Raw genomic sequence first — 24,756 nt, 5'->3', positions numbered from 1 at the left:
GTTCCTGCTCTCCGCACCAAGTCTGTGGTGCGCGTCGCCAGCCCATTCCGGTCCATTCCTGCTCCACGCACCAAGCCAGGGGTGTGTATCGTCAGCCCGGTCCGGTCCGTTCCTGTTCCACGCACCAGGCCAGGGGCGCGTGTCGTCAGTCCGGCTCCGGCCAGCGGGGCTAGACAGGACCAGGGGTACTTTGAGGGGTTGGAGAGGAAGTGGGGATCTAGCCCGGAGCCGGAGCCACCGCCGAGGAATGCCCACCCAGCCCTCCCCTGTTTTTGCTCGTATTTAGGCGCGGTCGCAGTCCGCGCCTTTAGGGGGGGGTACTGTCACACCCTGGCTCGGGGACTCAATATGTTGAGCCAGGGTGTGTTCATTCTATGTTTTCTGTTTCTTTGGTGGGTGTTCTAGGTTGTCTATTTTCTATGTTTGCCGGTGTGACTCCCAATCAGAGGCAAACGAGTGTCAGCTGTCGGCTGTTTGTCTCTGATTGGGAGCCATATTTAATCTGTCTGTTTTTCTTTCGGGTTGTGGGATTTTGTTGGTGTGGTTTCGTGTTGTACCATTAGACGTCACGCATTCGTTGTTTATTGTTTTGTATTTTGAGTGTTGTGCTTTAACTATTAAAGTAAATATGTTCGCTCGCAACGCTGCGCCTTGGTCTCCCTCATTAGACGATCGTGACACATATGTATTTACCCCCTTTACTATGAAGCCCCTAAATAAAATCTGGTGCAACCAATTACCTTCAGAAGTCACATAATTAGTTAAATAAAGTCCACCTGTGTGCAATCTAAGTGTCACATGATCTCAGTATATATACACCTGTTCTGAAAGGCCCCAGAGTCTGCAACACCACTAAGAAGGGGCACCACCAAGCAAGCGGCACCATGAAGACCAAGGAGCTATCCAAACAGGTCAGGGACAAAGTTGTGGAGAAGTACAGATCAGGGTTGGGTTATAAAAAAATATCAGAAACTTCGAACATCCACAGAGCACCATTAAATCCATTATTTAAAAATGAAAATAATATGGCACCACAACAAACCTGCCAAGAGAGGGCCACCCACCAAAACTCAATGACCAGGCAAGGAGGGCATTAATCAGAGAGTCAACAAAGAGACCAAAGATAACCCTGAAGGAGCTGCAAAGCTCCACAGCGGAGATTGGAGTATCTGTCCATAGGACCACTTTAAGCCGTACACTCCACAGAGCTGGGGTTTACAGAAGAGTGGCCAGAACAAAGCCATTGCTTAAAGAATAAAATAAGCAAACACGTCATGTGGGAGACTCCCCAAACATATGGAAGAAGGTACTCTGGTCAGATGAGACTAAAATTGAGCTTTTTGGCCATCAAGGAAAACGCTATGTCTGGCGCAAACCCAACACCTCTCATCACCCCGAGAACACCATCCCCACAGTGAAGCATGGTGGTGGCAGCATCATGCTGTGGGTATGTTTTTCATCGGCAGGGACTGGGAAACTGGTCAGAATTGAAGGAATGATGGATGGCGCTAAATACAGGACTACAAAGGGTAACCCAGCCGCGAGCTGCCCAGTGACACGAGCCTACCAGACGGGCTAAATGCCTTTTATGCTCGCTTCGAGGCAAGCAACACTGAAGCATGCATGAGAGCACCAGCTGTTCCGGACGACTATGTGATCACACTCTCCGTAGCCGATGTGAGTAAGACATTTAAACAGGTCAACATTCAGATGGATTACCAGGACGTGTACTCAGAGCATGCGCGGAACAACTGGCAAGTGTCTTCACTTACTTTTTCAACCTGTCCCTGACCGAGTCTGTAATACCTACATGTTTCAAGCAGACCACCATTGTCCCTGTGACCAAGAAAGACAAGGTAACCTGCCTAAATGACTATCTCCCCGTAGCACTCACGTCTGTAGCCATGAAGTGCTTTGAAAGGCTGTTCATGGGTCACATCAACACCATCGTCCCGTAAACCCTAGACCCACTCTAATTTGCATACCGCCCCAACAGATCCACATATGACACAATCTCAATTGCACTCCACACTGCCCTTTCCCACCTGGACAAAAGGAACACCTATGTGAGAATGCTGTTCATTGACTACAGATCAGCGTTCAACACCATAGTGCCCACAAAGCTCATCACTAAGCTAAGGACCCTGGGACTAAACACCTCCCTCTGCAACTGGATCCTGGACTTCCTGACGGACCGCCCCCAGGTGGTAAGGGTAGGCAACAACACATCTGCCACGCTGATCCTGGACTACAGGGAAAGGAGGGCCGAACATGCCCCCATTCACATCGACGGGACTGTAGTGGAGCAGGTTGAGAGCTTCAAGTTCCTTGGTGTCCACATCACCAACAAACTATCATCGTCCAAACACACCAAGACAGTCGTGAAGAGGGCACGACAATGCCTATTCCCCCTCAGGAGACTGAAAAGATTTGACATGGGTCCCCAGATCCTCAAAAAGTTCTACAACTGCACCACCACCTGGCATGGCAACTGCTCGGCATCCGACCGTAAGGTGCTACAGACGGTAGGGCGTACGGCCCAGTACATCACTGGGGCCAGGCTTCCTGCCATCCAGGACCTCTATACTAGGCAGTGTCAGAGGAAGGCCCAAAAAATTGTCAAAGACTCCAGCCACCCAAGTCATAGACCTTTCTCTATGCTACCGCACGGCAAGTGGTACCAGAGCACCAAGTCTAGGTCAAAAAGGTGCCTTAACAACTTCTACCCCCAAGCCATAAGACTGCTGAACAATTAATGAAATGGCTACCTGGACTATTTTCATTGACCCCCCTCGACTAACCTGTACTCCCGCACATTGACTCTGTACCGGTACCCCCTGTTTATAGCCTCGTTATTGTTATTTTATTGTGTTACTTTTTTTGAAACTTTAGTTTATTTAGTAAATATTTTCTTAACTCTTATTTTCTTAAAACTGCATTGTTGGTTAAGGGCTTGTACTGTAAGTAAGCATTTTATGGTAAGGCTACACCTGTTGTATTCGGCACATGTCACAAATCAAATCTGATTAAATAAGATAAGATACAGTACCTAGACTTTAGCTTTTAAGAGTCAATTACTCAAAAATGTCCAAATAAAATGTATGAAATCGATTTTAACACTAATCTTCGGGGGCCAAGATACCCCATGCTGCCCTTTTATAAAAACAACATTTCATTAAATAACTAAAAAGGTGTAAACTATAGCCACTTAATTCCATTCATAGTTTGTTTGTCTAAGCATGACCATCATCCACATACCACATTTTTTACCAAACTCTTTTGTGTCAGCCCTGCCGTTTTATAAATGCTCTTGAATATATTTTCGCAAAACCTATCCAATGAATATATTTACCTCATTTTAAATGAGAGAGTTCCTGTTCCCCCTGACGACCAAGCTTCTTCCTCGTGTTTCGCTGTTTGAAGTGGTTTTGGCTTTGGTTCAGTTTATTTCAGTAAAAAAAACATGAACTACTTTTTAAAAGTAACTTTAGTTAAGTAAACTATATTTTTCTTAAGGGTAGCTTAACTTCCTCCAGTGGGAAGTAATTGGTAGCTTGGTAAATATATTTTCTAAATGTAAATGTAGCTTCCCCAACACTGATTGAGAGTTAGTCAAGTCAACTACTGGATTGCCTTTTTTTGTGTCTTTTTATAAATATATTTATTTAGTTAGTTAGTTTTTATGTATTTTTTGTAGCATTTTTTTAAATGTATTATTATTTTTTATATTAAACAGTAACATGCAAAACACAAAAAACAGAACAGACAGAGGGATTACACAAAGAAATAAGGAAGAGAAAAATAAAAAGTATTATCATAATACAAATCCACATTATATCAAATACAAATACAGACATGTAGCAAGTACATTTGTTAGACATTTTGTTTTGCATACGTTTTAATGATTCCAAATAGTTTTCCAAATCAGATTTTAAAAAAATAAAAAAAGGGGCTTTATCTTCATAAATGTTGATTTGTGTATGACATTTTTTCCTAATAAAATAAAGAGATTAATGACATACTGACGTTCAATTGTGGAATCAGTGTAGTAAAATAATTTGTCAAATTTAGATATTTCAATCGTTGTATGCATTTTGTTGCGAAGATATAGTTTTACATCAGTCCAGAACACCTCACTATGTAAACAATTACAAAATAAGTGTTCAATAGATTCAGTTTCTAGTTCACAAAAACTGCATTCACTGGTAACATCAGGTATATATTTAGAAATCAAGCTATTACACAGGTAGAATCTATGGATAATCTTAGTAAACGACACACTTCTTGTACTCCCGTCTCCTGCCTGGGGATATTCTCAACAACACAAATATTACAGTGACGATGAGATGATCAAACTTCATAAACGGACATTGCTTGAAGGGAAGAATGTCGCGTGAGTAATGAAACTCAAAAATATGATGGCAATGGCAATCGTCAGTTTTTACCACCAGTAGAAGACTGCTATAAAGCTAGCTAAGCATTGCTAGCTAGCACATTGTTTGGGAGCTGCTAACAGTGAGCCTATTGGAGTCCAGAAAATCGACACTGCCCTCTGGTGGTCAAAGTAAGAACTGTCATTGAACCCATTACAAAAAGGGTGATCTCAGTGGAGAATATTTATTCTGATTAAGGGGGAAATATGTTTGACTGAAAAATAGGCATACTGAGACAAAATAAACGTAAAACACAGTATGTGCATGATTACAAATGGGTGCAGAGAATGAATTTGCAGAAACTTCTGAAAGTGAAGAAGGTGAAGAATTAGATGAAAATTCAGAAAATTAAGGAATACAAGTGAATGTAGAAACGGAACAAATAACTATGCAATTGGCAACCACTGGTCGAGTACCAGAGTGAGGCTACAAAAGAGGATTTTGATTACTATTTAGAGTGCTTTAAGCGTTGGCTGGCTGCAAATGAAATCAAAAATGAAAAGAAAGCAGATGTGCTTCTTAGTGTTTTGGAGTAAGAATTAAACGCAGACAATGTGTGAGTTTCTCCAGGTATCTCGGATTCAAGATCGATGCACAAGGATTGCACCCAACCGACAGCACCAGCAACCACGAATGTATCAGAGCTTGTAGTGTATTTGAGGTTTAAAAAGGCTTCTGAAGTTTGACATTTCCACTTTTAAATTTCAGACTAGATTTTTCCTTACGGAAAATGTGTTATCCCCTACAAAAACCTATCCACACTGTTGCATCCGCTTCACCAACTGCTGCAGGCCAACTGAAAGTGGAAATGGTTTTCACAATTCGAAGAAGCATTCAAGACTTGCAAACAGCGTCTTCTAAAGAGCAAGTGACTTGCCCATCTTCATATGGAGTAGGAGCCATCATCTCACATATTTTACCATCAGGTGAAGAACACCCCATCGCATTTGCATCACAGACTCAGTTACCAAGTGAGAAAAATTATGCTCAAATTGAGAAGGAAGCCCTGAGCATAATATTTGGAGTGAAGAACTTTCACAAATACCTCTACGGAATGAAGTTCCAACTGCTGACAGATCACAAACCTCTGTTGGCCATCCTTGGACCAAAATCAGCCATACCAACCATGGCTGCACTTCGAATGCAACGTTGGGCTCTGATACGGCTAGCCTACGACCACGAGATCGAGTACAGATATCCAATGATCACGCAAATGCCGATGCACTATCAAGACTACCATGCAAAACTGACACCGCCGTTCTCTCATCGACGAACTGTATATATCTGCTTCAGACATAGCAGAGGAAATAAGGAAAGACCCAGTGCTTTCAAAAGTCTTGGACTTAACATTGGTGGGCAGGCCAACCTTTGTAAGCGACAATAGCCTTTGTCCATTCAACAATTACAAATCCCAGTTATCTACAAATCAAGGTTGTGTTCTGTGGGGATCAAGGGTGGTGTTACCTCCCAAGTTCTGGAGGAGACTGCTATCTGACCTGCATGAGGGACTTCCAGAGGTCACTTGAATTAAAGCACTCGCCCGCAGTTATCTGTGGTTGCCTGGACACGATCAGGACATTCAGCAGCATGTAGGCCACTGCTCACCCTGTGAAGCTGTTCGCAGCAAGCCTGCTATTTCACCTATTCATCCATGGTCCTGGGCTGCTACACCATGGGAAAGCATCCATGTGGATTACGCCGAGCTCGACAAACAACACTTCTTAGTTGTCGTTGATGTCCATTCAAAGTGGATGGAAGTGTTCCCTACTCAACTGACCACAGCTGAGAAGACCGTCAATCTTCTCAGACACCTGTTCGCATCCTTCGAAATAGTTAAGGAGCTCGTCTCGGACAATGGCCCTCCTTTCACGTCGAACCACTTCTAAATGTTTCTCAAGAACAATGGCGTAAAGCACATCCTCATACCACCTTACCATCCGGCATCAAAAGGACCAGCGAAGAGAGCAGTGCAAACCTTTAAGAAAGACTCTAGGTTCAGTCTGTGCCCACCCACCAAAGGCTTGCCCACTTGCCCACTTGCTGGCACTTGCTGGGGGGGGTAGATCAACATTTTACATTTTAGTCATTTAGCAGACGCTCTTATCCAGAGCGACTTACAGTTAGTGAGTGCATACATTTTTCATACTGGCCCCCCGTGGGAAACGAACGCACAACCCTGGCGTTGCAAGCGCCATGCTCTACCAACTGAGCCTGTAACATAACAACATTTGGAAACCTGGCACCATCCCTACGGTGAAGCATGGGAGTGGCAGTGTCATGCTGTGGGGATGTTATTCAGTTGCAGGGACTGGGAGACTAGTCAGTATCGAGGGAAAGATGAACGGAGCAAAGTACAAAGAGATCCTTGATGAAACCCTGCTCCAGAGCGCTCAGGACCTCAGACTGGGGCGAAGGTTCACCTTCCAACAGGACAACGACCCTAAGCACACAGCCAAGACAACGCAGGAGTGGCTTCGGGACAAGTCTCTGAATGTCCTTGAGTGGCCCAGCCAGAGCCCGGACTTGAACCTGATCGAACATCTCTGGAGAGACCTGAAAATAGCTGTGGACCGACTGTTCACTCATTCTAGGTCCTGCAGCCTAATTACCTAAAATCACCAGTGGCCAGACATTTTCATGAGGCTAATCATGCTGTGACTGATCTTAAGTTCTGTGGCATTGACCATGTTCTCTCAAGCCGCAGATGCCGCAATATGGATGAGCGCCTTCTCCAGTGCGAAGCCCTATGGATCTACACCCCCAAGGGTTTAATGAGGAATTGGACCTTATATGTTTCCTGTAGTGTTGTCAACACACACTAGCAGTCCCCAAAAAATAGAACAAAAATAGAACTGTTTGGCCATAATGACCGTCTTTATGTTTGGAGGAAAAAGGGGGGACTTGCAAGCCGAAGAACACCATCCCAACCGTGAAGCACTGTGTAACGATCCCGGCAGTCTGAGTCGGGTCCTGTCTGTGGACTAGTTTTTCTGCTCGGGATCTCCAGTTTCCCGAGGGTTCTGGAACGCTCCGGGGAGCTCTCTTGATTTCCGCACCTGCATCCCATCAGCAATCTGCACACCTGGTCCTGATCATCACCCTTCTTAGGCTCTGGCCTAACATCCATTCCCTGCCGGATCGTTAGCCATGAACAGTAGGTTTATCAGAGTATCAGTCTTAGAGCGTCTAGCGTTAGTTTTGTTGTTTTGCACCTTGTTGGTTTGTTGTTTACTTACCTCCGTTTTGTTCCATCTGCAGTCACTCGTCCGGAACCTTCATCCAACCTCTGCCTGGTGGTCGGCGGCTGCCGAGCCATGATTGGATCAACCACTGCACCCCCCAACAACTAATCAACGCCGCCCGCTCTGTTCCCTGGATTATTCAGCATCACTCTTGAATTTGTAAATAAACACTCACCTTCGTTTCAACTTACCTTGTCCTGGTCTGCTTCTGGGTTCTGGCTTTGTAACTCGTGACAGAACGATCCGGCCAGTAATGAACCCAGCGGACCTGGACTCTGTTCGCCATGCCATTTCCCATCAGGAGAAGATGTTGGGACAACATAGCACGGCACTACAGGAGATAGCGTTGTCAGTTCGGAACCTTTCTACCGGGTCTGACGGAGGTCCAGAACCAGCGCAAGTTTCCGGTGGAGGATCCACTACCGGTTTCACCCATCTCGCCTGCCGCGTCTGAAGCTGTGTCCTTCCGTGAGCCCAAGGTTCCGACGCCGGATAAATATGAGGGGGAGCTGGGAAGATGCCGTTCTTTCCTTATGCAGTGTGGGTTAGTGTTCGATCTACAGCCCTACTCTTATGCCACAGACAAGGCTAGGATAGCCTTTGTGATTGAGTTGCTGCGTGGTCGAGCGCTGGAGTGGGCTTCAGCCATTTGGGAACGACAAGACCCCTGCATGGCTTCATACCAGGGGTTCACGGCCGAGATGAGGAAGCTCTTCGACCATTCCGTCCGAGGGAGGGACGCAGCTAGGCGCCTGTTTTCGCTTCACCAAGGAACTCGCAGCGTGGCCGACTTCGTGATCGAGTTCAAGACGTTGGCTGTGGAGAGTGGGTGGAATGAGGAGTCTCTGCAAGCGGCCTTTACCAGGGTCTGTCGGAGCAGCTCAAGGATGAGTTGATCTCCTATCCGGAGCCTAGTGACCTGGACAGCTTGGTAGCCTTGTCTATTCGGGTGGATAATCGAGTCCGAGAGCGAAGGAGGGAGAAGCAATGGGGTCCGTCCAATCGATCAGCTTCTCAGTTCCCAGTCGGGTCGGGTGGTGGACCAGAACACGTCGATCATTCTCCACCACAAAGGATTAGTGGAGAGGTCCTCTCTCCCGATTCTGAACCCATGCAAGTGGGGCGGCATGGGTTAACCAAGGAGGAGCGTCAACATAGACGTAAGACCAACTGCTGCCTCTACTGTGGTAGCTCGGGACATTACATCTCCACTTGTTCCCGGCGGTCGTCAAACTGCCCGGCTCGCTAAAGTTGGGAGGACTTTTAGCGAGCCAGTTTCAACCTCTCAGTACCTCTGTCAGACCCCGTTTCCCGGCTACCCTTGTGAACAGGAATCAGAGCTTAGCGATTAACGCTTTTATCGATTCAGGTGCCGATGGAAGCTTTCTTGATGCCGAGTTGGTGGAACAGCTGGGGCTTTCCAAGGAGCAATTGCCGGAAGCCATTGAAGCGACCACTCTGAACGGCAGTAGTCTGGCACGTATCACGATGAGGACTGAACCGGTTAAGATGCTGTTGTCGGGGAATCATTCGGAGATGATTTCATTCTTCATTCTGCCGTCTTCCCATGTTCCTCTGGTCCTTGGATACCCCTGGCTGAAGGAACACAATCCCACGTTCGATTGGGTGACGGGCAAGGTAACGAGTTGGAGCCTTGATTGTCATGCTAACTGTCTCAGGACTGCCTGTCCCCATTCGGTTCCCAGCCAGGTGATTGAGGCTAAACCCCCAGATTTGTCCCTGGTTCCCGAGACATATCACGATTTGGGGGAAGTGTTCAGTAAGCAGAAGGCTCTGTCACTCCCTCCCCACCGACCATATGATTGTGCCATCAACCTGTTCCCTGGAGCGGTCTACCCCAAGGGAAGGTTATACAGTATCTCCCGCCCCTGAACGTGAGGCTTTGGAGACCTACATCAAGGAGTCCCTAGCTGCTGGTCTCGTTCGTCCCTCGTCATCACCCCTGGGGGCAGGATTCTTCTTTGTGGGTAAGAAGGATGGCTCTCTTCGACCGTGTATTGATTATCGGGGGTTGAATGACATCACGGTCAAGAACAAGTATCCCCTGCCCTTGATGAGTTCTGCCTTCGACTCCTTACAGGGTGCTACGGTGTTCACCAAGCTAGACCCTACGCAATGCGTATCACATGGTCCGGATCAGAGAGGGAGACGAGTGGTTGACGGGTTTCAATACACCGATGGGTCACTTGAGTATCAGGTGATGCCGTTTGGACTGACCAATGCTCCAGCGGTATTCCAGAGTATGGTGAACGACGTCCTGAGAGATATGATCGGTCTCTTTGTGTTTGTTTACCTGGATGACATTCTGATCTTCTCGAAGGAACCTTCCGACCACGTCCAGCATGTCCGGCAGGTTCTGCAGCGGTTGTTGGAGAATCGCCTGTTCGTGAAGGCCGAGAAGTGCGAGTTTCACGCCCACACGACATCCTTTCTCGGGTACATCATCTCCAGGGGAGAGATTAGGATGGACCAGGAGAAGGTTAGAGCGGTTCTGGAATGGGCCCAGCCCGGTACGAGATTGCAGCTCCAGAGATTTTTGGGGTTTGCGAATTTCTACCGCAGATTCATCCGGGATTACAGCCGTGTGGCCGCTCCGTTAACGGCCTTGACTTCCAGTATCAGGAGCTTCAAGTGGAATCCGGAGGCGGATCGAGCGTTTCTGGATTTGAAGAGGCGATTCACCAACGCACCGATTCTCTCTCAACCGGACACGGCCCGTCAGTTCGCCGTTGAAGTGGACGCGCGTCTGATGTGGGAGTTGGCGCCATCCTGTCGCAGCGATGCTCCACGGACAGTAAACTCCATCCCTGCGCCTACTACTCGTCGCCTTTCGCCTGCGGAGAGGAATTACGATGTGGGTAACCGGGAGCTTCTCGCGGTGAAACTTGCCTTGGAGGAGTGGCGCCACTGGTTGGAGGGGGCGGAGCAGCCGTTTATTGTCTGGACTGACCACAAGAATCTTGCTTACGTGCAATCGGCTAGACGTCTCAACTCCCGTCAGGCCAGGTGGTCGTTGTTTTTTCGGACGATTCAATTTTTTCCCTGACGTTCCGACCTGGATCTAAGAACGGCAAGGCGGACGCCTTGTCTCGGATGTTCTCCAAGACGGAGGAGAGTGGGTCCAAGACCGAGACAATTCTCCCCCGGAACTGCGTCGTGGGAGCTGTTAGGTGGAAGATTGAGGAGGAGGTGATGGCGGCTCTTCGGACGCAGCCCGGTCCCGGTAACGGTCCACCCGGTCGGTTGTTTGTGCCTGAGTCGGTTCGTCCGCGGTCCTCAAATGGTCCCACGCCAGCAAGATGGCTTGTCACCCTGGCGTGGCTCGGACGATGGCGTTTCTTCGCAGACGCTTTTTGGTGGCCTGCCATGGCCGAGGATACTCGGGTTATGTTGCTGCCTGTCCAGTGTGTGCGCAGAATAAGAGTACCAATCGCCCCAGCTCTGGACTACTTCACCCCCCTTCCTATTCCCCGGCGACCATGGTCGCATCTGGCCCTGGACTTTGTCACTGGGTTGCCCGCTTCTGAGGGGAACACGGGCGTTCTGACTATCGTGGACAGATTCAGCAAGTTCGCCCACTTTGTGCCAATTGCCAAGCTTCCCTCTGCCTCGGAGACGTCCGAGATCCTGGTTAGGGAGGTTTTCAGGGTCCACGGGTTGCCCAGTGATATCGTTTCCGACCGTGGCCCTCAGTTTACCTCTGCTGTCTGGAAGTCCTTCTGTTTGGCCATTGGAGCTACAGTCAGTCTCACATCTGGTTTTCACCCCCAATCTAATGGTCAGGCGGAGAGAGCCAACCAGAAGATGGAATCCACGCTACGCTGCCTGGCCTCTTCCAACCCCACCTCCTGGGTCTCTCAGTTGCCTTGGGTTGAGTATGCCCACAATACTCTCCCCTACATCTGCCACTGGGATGTCTCCCTTCCAGTGCCTGTATGGCTACCAACCTCCCTTGTTCCCTTCTCAGGAGAAGGAGCTCTCAGTGCCTTCTGTTCAGGCCCATATTCGTCGTTGCCACCGGACCTGGCATCGGGCCAGAAAGGCACTCCTTAGAGTTTCGGACCGGTATCAGCTCCAGGCGAATCGTCGCCGGATCCCCGCTCCCACCTACACCATCGGAGATAGGGTCTGGTTGGCCACACGGGATCTTCCTTTACGGACTGAGTCTAGGAAGTTGTTACCAAGTTCATTGGTCCGTTTGTGGTGGAGAAGGTGATCAATCCGGTGGCAGTTCGACTCAAACTCCCGAGGACGCTCAGAGTCCATCCCACCTTTCATGTCTCCTGCCTCAAGCCTGTTCTCCTCAGTCCTCTGTTGCCTCCTCCGCCTCCTCCTCCTCCTCCTCGGATGATCGGAGGTGGTCCTGCCTACACGGTGCGACGCATCATGGATTCCAGACGGCGGGGCCGGGGTTTCCAGTATCTCGTGGACTGGGAGGGGTATGGTCCTGAAGAGAGGAGTTGGATTCCGCGGCGACAGATCCTAGATGCTGACCTCATCCGTGACTTCTACCGCCTCCATCCTGGCGCTCCGGGGAGTCCGCCCGGTGGCGTTCGTCGGAGGGGGGTACTGTAACGATCCCGGCAGTCTGAGTCGGGTCCTGTCTGTGGACTAGTTTTTCTGCTCGGGATCTCCAGTTTCCCGAGGGTTCTGGAACGCTCCGGGGAGCTCTCTTGATTTCCGCACCTGCATCCCATCAGCAATCTGCACACCTGGTCCTGATCATCACCCTTCTTAGGCTCTGGCCTAACATCCATTCCCTGCCGGATCGTTAGCCATGAACAGTAGGTTTATCAGAGTATCAGTCTTAGAGCGTCTAGCGTTAGTTTTGTTGTTTTGCACCTTGTTGGTTTGTTGTTTACTTACCTCCGTTTTGTTCCATCTGCAGTCACTCGTCCGGAACCTTCATCCAACCTCTGCCTGGTGGTCGGCGGCTGCCGAGCCATGATTGGATCAACCACTGCACCCCCAACAACTAATCAACGCCGCCCGCTCTGTTCCCTGGATTATTCAGCATCACTCTTGAATTTGTAAATAAACACTCACCTTCGTTTCAACTTACCTTGTCCTGGTCTGCTTCTGGGTTCTGGCTTTGTAACTCGTGACACACTGGGGTGGCAGCATCATGCTGTGGGGGTGCTTTGCTGCAGGAGGGACTGGTGCACTTCACAAAATAGATGGCATCATGAGGAAGGAAAATTATGTGGATATATTGAAGCAACATCTCAAGACATCAGTCAGGAAGTTAAAGCTTGGTCGCAAATGGGTCTTCCAAATGGACAATGACCCCAAGCATACTTGCAAAATGGCTTAAGGACAACAAAGTCAAGGTATTGGAGTGGCCATCACAAAGCCCTGACCTCAATCCTATAGAAAATGTGTGGGCAGAACTGAAAAAGTGTGTGCGAGCAAGGAGGCCTACAAACCTGACTCAGTTACACCAGCTCTGTCAGGAGGAATGGGCTAAACTTCACCCAACTTATTGTGGGAAAGCTTGTGGAAGGCTACCCGAAACGTTTGACCCAAGTTAAACAATTTAAGGGCAATGCTACCAAATACTAATTGAGTGTATGTAAACTTCTGACCCACTGGGAATGTGATGAAAGAAATAAAAGCTGAAATAAATCATTATTCTGACATTTCACATTCTTAAAATAAAGTGGTGATCCTAAATTTGTACTAGGATTAAATGACAGGAATTGTGAAAAACAGAGATTAAATGTATTTGGCTAAGGTGTATGTAAACTTCAGACTTCAACTGTAACTTCACTGATTTGAATAATTTTAGGTTTGTATGACGTAGTGAATGGGTGTGACTGGACGCACCACATTGTTCAGCATAGTCCTTTAAAGAAGCTGGAGGCGCAACATTAAAGAGACGAATGAGAAAAAGGTTAACTTCTCAGCTTGATTCAGATACAAGTGGCCTTTATTACAGCTCAAAGTCGTCCTCTTACAGACTCTAGAAGATGAGGAAAATGTTTCATTGTTACAAGACAGTAAAAATGTAGCCTTAACCTATGAAACACAATGAAACAATGAAGACACCCAGACCCATGTGGATACCCATGTAATTATCTACTGGCCCAAGTACTTCTCAATAGAGCCACGACAAAATTTGCATTAAATGTAGAGTCAAGTACCACTTGACAATTTTACCGTGCTATTCTGAAACGGGGGAAATGGTAATCTTATGGTAATAGAGGGACTGACACTGGCCTTGATTCGTCTTAAAACCATAAAATCACAAAGCTCTTATTGCTTGAATGAGCACATGGATTTGTTTAGATCTTTGAATATACATGGAATTCAGTATGACATATTTCTCCTAGTGCAGGCCCTTGTGCCTCTTCTTAACTCTGAAAATGGAACCCACTAAATCCTGACTGGGGCAAACATTGAGTACTGTCTAAATCTCTGCATCAGGGAACTTGCAGTAACTATAGTACCCCCAAAAAATCTTTAGAGAGACAGTACTACTGCTGAAGAGACCAAATGCACATGTATGCAAAAATAGCTATTGCAAAAATTGCAATTTAAAACAATACAGTCCTTAGAAATATATCAAATAATAAAAAAATATTAAACGATTGTATTTCTCAAGTGAAGTTGACAAAGGTCAGGTGAAGTTGACAAGGTTCATAGTGACCTTTTAACTTCACTTGAAATGCCACACCAACACTGGTTATTTGATGTGTATCAATAAATACACAAAAATATATCATATTTGTTTTTACCACTTTTCTTTGAATGTTTGCTGCAATAGGGTAAATAATATCAAGATACAGTGCATTCGTAAAGTATTCAGACCCCTTGACTTTTTCCACATTTTGTTACGTTGCAGCCTTATTCTAAAATTGATTAAATAGTTTTTTTCCCGTATCAATCTATACACAATACCCCATAATGACAAAGCAGGTTTTTAGAAATGTTTGCAAATGTATAAAATAAAATACATGGAAAAATCATTTTTACATAAGTATTTAGACTCAGTACTTTGTTGAAGCACCTTTGGCAGCGATTACAGCCTCGAGTCTTCTTGGGTATGACGCTACAAGCTTGGCACACCTGTATTTGAGGAGTTTCTCCCATTCTTCTCTGCAGATCCTCTCAAGCTCTGTCAGGTTGGATGGGGAGCGTCGCTGCACAGCTATTTTCAGGTCCCTCCAGAGATTTTCGATCGGGTTCAAGTCCGGGCTCTGGCTGGGCCACTCAAGGACATTCAGAGACTTGTCCCGAAGCCACTCCTGCGTTGTCTTGGGGTTGTTGTGTGCTTAGGGTTGTTGTCCTGTTGGAAGGTGAACCTTCGCCCCAGTCTGAGGTCCTGAGCGCTCTGGAGCAGGTTCTCATCAAGGATCTTTCTGTACTTTGCTTCATTCATCTTTCGCTCGATCCTGACTAGTCTCCCAGTCCCTGCCGCTGAAAAACATGGGATGGTAACAGATTTCCTCAAGACGTGACGCTTGGCATTCATGCCAAAGAGTCTAATCTTGGTTTCATCAGACCAGATAATCTTGTTTCTCATGGTCTGAGAGTCCTTTAGGTGCCTTTTGGCAAACTCCAAGTGGGCTGTCATGTGCTTTTTACTGAGGAGTGGCTTCTGCCTGGCCACTACCATAAAGGCCTGATTGGTGGAGTGCTGCAGAGATGGTTGTCCTTCTGGAAGGTTATCCCATCTCCACAGAGGAACTCTGGAGCTCTGTCAGAGTGACCATTGGTTTCTTGGACAAGGACATTCAGAGACTTGTCCCGAAGCCACTCCTGCATTGTCTTGGCTGTGTGCTTAGAGTCATTGTCTTGTTGGAAGGTGAACCTTCACCCCAGTCTGAGGTCCTGGGCGCTCTGGAGCAGGTTTTCATCAAGGAACTCTCTGTACTTTGCTCCGTTCATCTTTCCCTTGATCCTGACTAGTCTCCCAGTCCCTGCCGCTGAAAAACATCCCCACAGCATTATGCTACCACCACCATGCTTCACCGTAGGGATGGTGCCAGGTTTCCTCCAGACGTGACGCTTGGCATTCAGGCCAAAGAGTTCAATCTTGGTTTCATCAGACCAGAGAATCTTGTTTCTCATGGTGTGAGAGTCCTTTAGGTTCCTTTTGGCTGTCATGTGCCTTTTACTGAGGAGTGGCTTCCGTCTGGCCACTCTACCATAAAGGCCTAATTGGTGGAGTGCTGCAGAGATGGTTGTCCTTCTGGAAGGTTCTCCCATCTCCACAAAGGAACTCTGGAGCTCTGTCAGAGTGAGCATCGGGTTCTTGGTGATCTCCCTGACCAAGGCCCTTCTCCCCCGATTGCTCAGTTTGGCCGGGTGGCTAGCTCTAGGAAGAGTCTTGGTGGTTCCAAACCTCTTCCATTTAAGAATGATGGAGGCGACTGTGTTCTTGGGGACCTTCAATGCTGCAGACATTTTTTGGTACCCTTTCCCAGATCTGTGCCTCAACAAATTCCTGTCTTGGAGCTCTACGGACAATTCCTTCAACCTCATGGCTTGGTTTTTGCTCTGACATGCACTGTCAACTGTGGGACCTTATATAGACAGGTGTGTGCCTTTCCAAATCATGTCGAATCACTTGAATTTATCACAGGTGGACTCCAATCAAGTTGTAGAAACATCTCAAGGATGATCAATGGAAACAGGATGCACCTGAGCTCAATTTCGAGTCTCATATCAACGGTACTGAATACTTATGTAAATAAGGCATTTCTGTTTTAGTTTTTTTAAATATGCAAACATTTCTAAAAAACAGTTTTCTCTTTGTCATTATGGGGTATTGTGTGTAGATTGATGAGGGAATTTTTTTAATTTAATCAATTTTTGAATATGGCTGTAATGTAACAAAATGTGGAAAAAGTCAAGGGTTCGGAATACTTTCTGAATGCACTGTATTTAATTTCATGTTGATAGCGTTTCCCTTGTTTGTGGTTAACAGCATCACTTTAAGAGGCCACGTCCGAGATACATATCGCCAGTCATCATTCATTTTGCTGAAGGAAGCAACGTTGCTGACATTGCCATGTTGCATTAGAGTCACGCCAAGAAAAACAAGGGAACACAATCTAGGACATGCTGTCTAAAATCATCTGAAACAATTTCAGAAAATCCAGTGAGCCAGAGAAGCGCTCCTATAAGACAGTGTAATGCTTTCAAATCAGAGCGCTCTCACACACTAACCCAGGATGCTCAAACCCTGACTCGCCTTTTATTCACACCAGCATATTGTGGCACCGAACCAGGAATATCTGTTCACGTTGGAAACGAACATGGCTGGCTAATAGAGAGTCATACATTATCACACAATCATATTCATAAATCTAGCACTGAAACCAACTATTGGCAATAATGTTTCTGGCCAATCATGTATGTTTTCTCAAAGACATACAATCAAATCCAAATGGTAAATGAAATGGCTCAATGCTGCATGGGTGCATGTGTTCCGTATTAAGGTACCATACATGTTGAGACAATTAGGATCTCTCACCGTTCTTACAGATGGGGCAGCACTGATCAGGCTCATACTCTGGGTCCACACACTCTGTTTTAGGGCAAGCTGACACAGAGCACAACACCTCTCCACTCCCCTCACAGCGACACTTCTCACACGGAGACACCTGGGGGCAGAGGGAAAAAGACTACTTGTTTAAAAATCTCTCTCTCTCATGCAAGCACTCACTCACTCGCACACACACACAGACACACACCTGTCTGGTCCACTAGCCAATATAAGGACATTGAACATCAAACATTCAGCCACAGAGCTTAGAAAACAGGGAGGTCCCATCTTACAGGACTTCATTGGAAATAAATACTTCACTTGAAGGAGACACGAGCCGAGAAATGAACTTCAGTGCACAATCAACCGAAAATAGGGAAATCAATGTGCTGATTGTGTGCTCAGTTGGAAACAGAAGATAGAAGCTTCAAATGTGTTGCTTTGTGAACAAGAGAGAACAGTTTGATTAATGGAGCATTCCATGTCTGAAAGTATTGGAGAAAAACAAGGGCCCAAGACCGTATCGTGTCGACAATATGTCTTCAACCAAGTCACCCCCCTTGACTGGAGATGTAGGCTTTAGTCTGAAGCCACTCGTGGCCATGTGAGCATTTCCTTTTAATCAGAGAACATAGGTTAATCCTAACAGCATGGATCAAGTCGATTGCAGAGCGGCTCGAGCTTCTGCCCGGCACTCCAATGTGAAAAACGGCAAGAGAGAGATGCCACTTACTGTACCGCCGCAGAACACAGCAATCAAATCAAATCACATGCGCAGAATACAACAGGTGTAGGTGGACCTTACCGTGAAATGCTTACTTACAAGCCCTTAACCAACAATGCAGTTAAAGAAATAGAGGGGGCGGGGGACGACAATGAAAATAGTCCGGGTGGCCATTTATTAATTGTTCAGCAGTCTTATAGCTTGGGGGTAGAAGCTGGCGCTCCGGTACCGCTTGCCGTGCAGTAGTAGAGAGAATAGTCTATGACTTGGGTGACTGGAGTCTTTGACAATTGTTTGGGCCTTCCTCTGACACCGCCTATACAGTGGGGAAAAAAAAGTAGCCACCAATTGTGCAAGTTCTCCCACTTAAAAAGATGAGAGAGGCCTGTAATTTTCATCATAGGTACACGTCAACTATGACAGACAAAATGAGGAAAAAAAATCCTGAAAATCACATTGTAGGATTTTTAATGAATTTATTTGCAAATTATGGTGGAAAATAAGTATTTGGTCACTAACAAAAGTTTCTCAATACTTTGTTATATACACTTTGTTGGCAATGACACAGGTCAAACGTTTTCTGTAAGTCTTCACAAGGTTTTCACACACTGTTGCTGGTATTTTGGCCCATTCCTCCATGCAGATCTCCTCTAGAGCAGTGATGTTTTGGGGCTGTCGCTGGGCAACACGGACTTTCAACTCCCTTCAAAGATTTTCTATGGGGTTGAGATCTGGAGACTGGCTAGGCCACTCCAGGACCTTGAAATGCTTCTAACGAAGCCACTCCTTCGTTGCCCGGGCGGTGTGTTTGGGATCATTGTCATGCTGAAAGACCCAGCCACGTTTCATCTTCAATGCCCTTGCTGATGGAAGGAGGTTTTCACTCAAAATCTCACGATACATGGCCCCATTCATTCTTTCCTTTACACGGATCAGTCGTCCTGGTCCCTTTGCAGAAAAACAGCCCCAAAGCATGATGTTTCCACCCCCATGCTTCACAGTAGGTATGGTGTTCTTTGGATGCAACTCAGCATTATTTGTCCTCCAAACACGACGAGTTGAGTTTTTACCAAAAAGTCATCTGACCATATAACATTCTCCCAATCCTCTTCTGGATCATCCAAATGCACTCTAGCAAACTTCAGACGGGCCTGGACATGTACTGGCTTAAGCAGGGGGACACGTCTGGCACTGCATGATTTGAGTCCCTGGCGGCGTAGTGTGTTACTGATGGTAGGCTTTGTTACTTTGGTCCCAGCTCTCTGCAGGTCATTCACTAGGTCCCCCCGTGTGTTTCTGGGATTTTTGCTCACCGTTCTTGTGATCATTTTGACCCCACGGGGTGAGATCTTGTATGGAGCCCCAGATCGAGGGAGATTATCAGTGGTCTTGTATGTCTTCCATTTCCTAATAATTGCTCCCACAGTTGATTTCTTCAAACCAAGCTGCTTACCTATTGCAGATTCAGTCTTCCCAGCCTGGTGCAGGTCTACAATTTTGTTTCTTGTGTCCTTTGACAGCTCTTTGGTCTTGGCCATAGTGGAGTTTGGAGTGTGACTGTTTGAGGTTGTGGACAGGTGTCTTTTATACTGATAACAAGTTCAAACAGGTGCCATTAATACAGGTAACGAGTGGATGACAGAGGAGCCTCTTAAAGAAGAAGTTACAGGTCTGTGAGAGTTAGAAATCTTGCTTGTTTGTAGGTGACCAAATACTTATTTTCCACCATAATTTGCAAATAAATTCATTAAAAATCCTACAATGTGATTTTCTGGAGAAAAAAAATCTCAAATTGTCTGTCATAGTTGACGTGTACCTATGATGAAAATTACAGGCCTCTCTCATCTTTTTAAGTGGGAGAACTTGCACAATTGGTGGCTGACTAAATACTTTTTTTCCCCACTGTATACAGCTCTGGAAAAAATTAAGAGACCACTGCAAATGTTTCTTAAATCAGCATCTCTACATAATAATAATAATAATAATAATAAATAATAATAATATGCCATTTAGCAGACGCTTTTATCCAAAGCGACTTACAGTCGTGCGTGCATACATTTTTGTGTATACATATATGACAGCCATTCCATTCCAGTGTCTGTTGAATTCCAGCACAGGCACACCTCATTCTACTGAATTAGCTACTGATTAGGTGATCACATGAACCAAATCTTATTTAACGAGGAAAAGTATAAAAACCACTGCTGTGGTCATCACTATCCTCTTGCAATAGGACCAGCTGGATGGCAAAAACAGTGCTAATAGTACCTCTAAAGTAATATTAATCAAAAAATTACTATTGACCATGTCAAAAGAGTTGAAAAGGAAAGTTTTGAGTGAGGAAAAGAAAGGTTCAATTCTGGCTTTACTGGCAGAGGGATACAGTGAGCGTCAGGTTGCTTCCATCCTTAACATTTCAAAGACGGCGGTTCATAAGAACAAGGTCAAGCAGCAGACATTGGGGACAACAAAGCTACTGACCGGGATGACCGCCAACTCATTCGAATGTCACTCAACAACCGTAGGATGACATCAAGTGACCTACAAAAAGATTGGCAAACGGCAGCTGGGGTGAAGTGCACTGCGAGGACGGTTCGAAACAGGCTCCTAGGGGCAGGGCTAAAGTCGTGCAAAGCTAGAAAAAAGCCCTTCATCAATGAGAAGCAAAGAAGAGCCAGGCTGAGGTTTGCAAAATACCATAAGGATTGGACTGTAGAGGACTGGAGTAAGGTCATCTTCTCTGATGAGTCCAATTTTCAGCTTTGCCCAACACCTGGTCATCTAATGGTTAGACGGAGACCTGGAGAGGCCTACAAGCCACAGTGTCTCGCACCCACTGTGAAATTTGGTGGAGGATCGGTGATGATCTGGGGGTGCTTCAGCAAGACTGGAATCGGGCAGATTTGTCTTTGTGAAGGACGCATGAATCAAGCCACGTACAAGGTTGTCCTGGAAGAAAACTTGCTTCCTTTTGCTCTGACATTGTTCCCCAACTCTGAGGATTGTTTTTTTCAGCAGGACAATGCGCCATGCCACACAGCTAGGCCAATCAAGGTGTGGTTGGAGGACCACCAGATCAAGACCCTGTCATGGCCAGCCCAATCTCCAGACCTGAACCCCATTGAAATTTCTGGAATGTGATCAAGAGGAAGATGGATGGTCACAAACCATCAAACAAAGCCGAGCTGCTTGAATTTTTGCACCAGGAGTGGCATAAAGTCACCCAACATCAATGTGAAAGACTGGTGGAGAGCATGCCAAGACGCATGAAAGCTGTGATTGAAAATCAGGGTTATTCCACCAAATATTGATTTCTGAACTCTTCCTAAGTTAAAACATTACTATTGTGTTGTTTAAAAATGAACATGAACTTATTGTCTTTGCATTATTCGAGGTCTGACAACACTGCATATTTTTTGTTATTTTGACCAGTTGTCATTTTCTGCAAATACATGCTCTAAATGACAATATTTGTATTTGGAATTTGGGAGAAATGTTGTCAGTAGTTTATAGAATAAAACAAAAATGTAATTTTTACCCAAACACATACCTATAAATAGTAAAACCAGAGAAACTGATAATTTTGCAGTGGTCTCTTAATTTTTCCCGCAGCTGTATATGGGTCCTGGATGGCAGGAAGCTTAGCCCCAGTGATGTATTGGGCCATACGTACTACCCTCTGTAGCGCCGTACGGTCAGATGCTGAGTATTTGCTATACCAGGCGGTGATGCAACCGGTCAGGATGCTCTCGGTGGTGCAGCTGTATAACTTTTTGAGGATGTGGGGACCCATGCAAAATCTTTTCAGTCTCCTGAGGGAGAAAAGGTGTTGTCGTGCCCTATTCACGACTGTCTTGGTGTGTTTGGACCATGATAGTTTGTTGGTGATGTGGACACCAAGGAACTTGAAACTCTCGACACACTCCACTACAGCCCCGTCGATGTTAATGGGGGCTTGTTCGGCCCTCCTTTTCCTGTAGTCCATGATCATCTCCTTTGTCTTGCTCACATTGAGGGAGAGGTTGTTGTCCTGGCACCACACTGCCAGGTCTCTGACCTCCTCCCTATAGGCTGTCTCATCGTTGTCAGTGATCAGGCCTACCACTGTTGTGTCATCAGCAAACTTAATGATGGTGTTGGAGTTGTGCAATGCCACGCAGTCATGGGTGAACAGGGAGTACAGGAAGGGACTAAGCATGCACCCCTGAGGGGCCCCCGTGTTGAGGATCAGCGTGGCAGATGTGTTGTTGCCTACCCTTACCACCTGGGGGCGACCTGTCAAGAAGTCCAGAATCCAATTGCAGAGGGAAGTGTTTAGTCCCAGGGTCCTTAGCTTAGTGATGAGCTTTGTGGGCACTATGGTGTTGAACGCTGAGCTGTAGTCAACGAACACCATTCTCACATAGGTGTTCCTTTTGTCCAGGTGGGAAAGGGCAGTGTGGAGTTCGATTGAGATTGCATCATCTGTGGATCTGTTGGGGCGGTATACAAATTGTAGTGGGTCTAGGGTTTCCAGGATGATGGTGTTGATGTGTGCCATGACCAGCTTTTCAAAGCACTTCATGGCTACCGACGTGAGTGCTACGGGGCGGTAGTCATTTAGGCAGGTTATCGTCACATTCTTGGGCACAGGGACTATGGTGGTCTGCTTGAAACATGTGGGTATTATAGACTCGGTCAGGGAGAGGTTGAAAATGTCAGTGAAGACACTTGCCAGTTGGTCCACGCATGCTCTGAGTACACGCCCTGGTAATCCATCTGGCCCCGCGGCCTTGTGAATGTTGACCTGTTTAAAGGTCTTGCTCACATTGGCTACAGAGAGCGTGATCACACAGTCGTCCGGAACAGCTGGTGCTCTCATGCATGCTTCAGTGTTGCTTGCCTTGAAGCGTGCATAAAATGCATTTAGCTCATCTGGTAGGCTCGCGTCACTGGGAAGCTCGCGACTGGGTTTCCCTTTGTAGTCCATAATCGTTTGCCAGCCCTGCCACATCCGATGAGCGTCAGAGCCGGTGTAGTAGGATTCAATCTTAGTCCTGTATTTACGCTTTGCCTGTTTGATAGTTCGTCTGAGGGCATAGCGGGACTTCTTATCCAGTGGGGGAAAAAAGTATTTAGTCAGCCACCAATTGTGCAAGTTCTCCCACTTAAAAAGATGAGAGAGGCCTGTAATTTTCATCATAGGTACACGTCAACTATGACAGACAAATTGAGATTTTTTTTCTCCAGAAAATCACATTGTAGGATTTTTAATGAATTTATTTGCAAATTATGGTGGAAAATAAGTATTTGGTCACCTAAAACAAGCAAGAATTCTGGCTCTCACAGACCTGTAACTTCTTCTTTAAGTGGCTCCTCTGTCCTCCACTCGTTACCTGTATTAATGGCACCTGTTTGAACTTGTTATCAGTATAAAAGACACCTGTCCACAACCTCAAACAGTCACACTCCAAACTCCACTATGGCCAAGACCAAAGAGCTGTCAAAGGACACCAGAAACAAAATTGTAGACCTGCACCAGGCTGGGAAGACTGAATCTGCAATAGGTAAGCAGCTTGGTTTGAAGAAATCAACTGTGGGAGCAATTATTAGGAAATGGAAGACATACAAGACCACTGATAATCTCCCTCGATCTGGAGCTCCACGCAAGATCTCACCCCGTGGGGTCAAAATGATCACAAGAACGGTGAGCAAAAATCCCAGAACTACACGGGGGGACCTAGTGAATGACCTGCAGAGAGCTGGGACCAAAGTAACAAAGCCTACCATCAGTAACACACTAAGCCGCCAGGGACTCAAATCCTGCAGTGCAGACATGTCCCCCTGCTTAAGCCAGTACATGTCCAGGCCCATCTGAAGTTTGCTAGAGTGCATTTGGATGATCCAGAAGAGGATTGGGAGAATGTCATATGGTCAGATGAAACCAAAATAGAACTTTTTGGTAAAAACTCAACTCGTCGTGTTTGGAGGGCAAAGAATGCTGAGTTGCATCCAAAGAACACCATACCTACTGTGAAGCATGGGGGTGGAAACATCATGCTTTGGGGCTGTTTTTCTGCAAAGGGACCAGGACGACTGATCCGTGTAAAGGAAAGAATGAATGGGGCCATGTATCGTGAGATTTTGAGTGAAAACCTCCTTCCATCAGCAAGGGCATTGAAGATGAAACGTGGCTGGGTCTTTCAGCATGACAATGATCCCAAACACACCGCCCGGCCAACAAAGGAGTGGCTTCGTAAAAAGCATTTCAAGGTCCTGGAGTGGCCTAGCCAGTCTCCAGATCTCAACCCCATAGAAAATCTTTGGAGGGAGTTGAAAGTCCGTGTTGCCCAGCGACAGCCCCAAAACATCACTGCTCTAGAGGAGATCTGCATGGAGGAATGGGCCAAAATACCAGCAACAGTGTGTGAAAACCTTGTGAAGACTTACAGAAAACGTGTGACCTGTGTCATTGCCAACAAAGGGTATATAACAAAGTATTGAGAAACTTTTGTTATTGACCAAATACTTATTTTCCACCATAATTTGCAAATAAATTCATTAAAAATCCTACAATGTGATTTTCTGGATTTTTTTTTCCTCATTTTGTCTGTCATAGTTGACGTGTACCTATGATGAAAATTACATGCCTCTCTCATCTTTTTAAGTGGGAGAACTTGCACAATTGGTGGCTGACTAAATACTTTTTTCCCCCACTGTAAGCGTCCGGATTAGTGTCCTGCTCCTTGAAAGCAGCAGCTCTAGCCTTTAGCTCGGTGCTGATGTTGCCTGTAATCCATGGCTTCTGGTTGGGATATGTACGTACGGTCACTGTGGGGACGACGTCGTCAATGCACTTATTGA

At 46.3% G+C, this 24,756-nt stretch overlaps 1 protein-coding gene across 1 annotated transcript in view; it reads right to left on the bottom strand.

Annotated features, from left to right (window-relative positions):
- Positions 1-24,756, bottom strand: part of LOC121582661 (brorin-like) — a 65,860-nt gene that overhangs the window by 12,153 nt on the left and 28,951 nt on the right. Inside the window, exon 3 of the mRNA XM_041898640.1 lies at positions 17,178-17,307. Within this exon, the coding sequence (XP_041754574.1) occupies positions 17,178-17,307 (130 nt within the window). The remainder of the gene's footprint in view (positions 1-17,177; positions 17,308-24,756) is intronic.

The sequence above is a fragment of the Coregonus clupeaformis genome, chromosome 1, assembly GCF_020615455.1.
Source record: "Coregonus clupeaformis isolate EN_2021a chromosome 1, ASM2061545v1, whole genome shotgun sequence".
NCBI lineage: Eukaryota > Metazoa > Chordata > Actinopteri > Salmoniformes > Salmonidae > Coregonus > Coregonus clupeaformis.
Note: the sequence above shows the minus strand (reverse complement) of the source record. Positions and strands in the feature narration are given on the sequence as shown.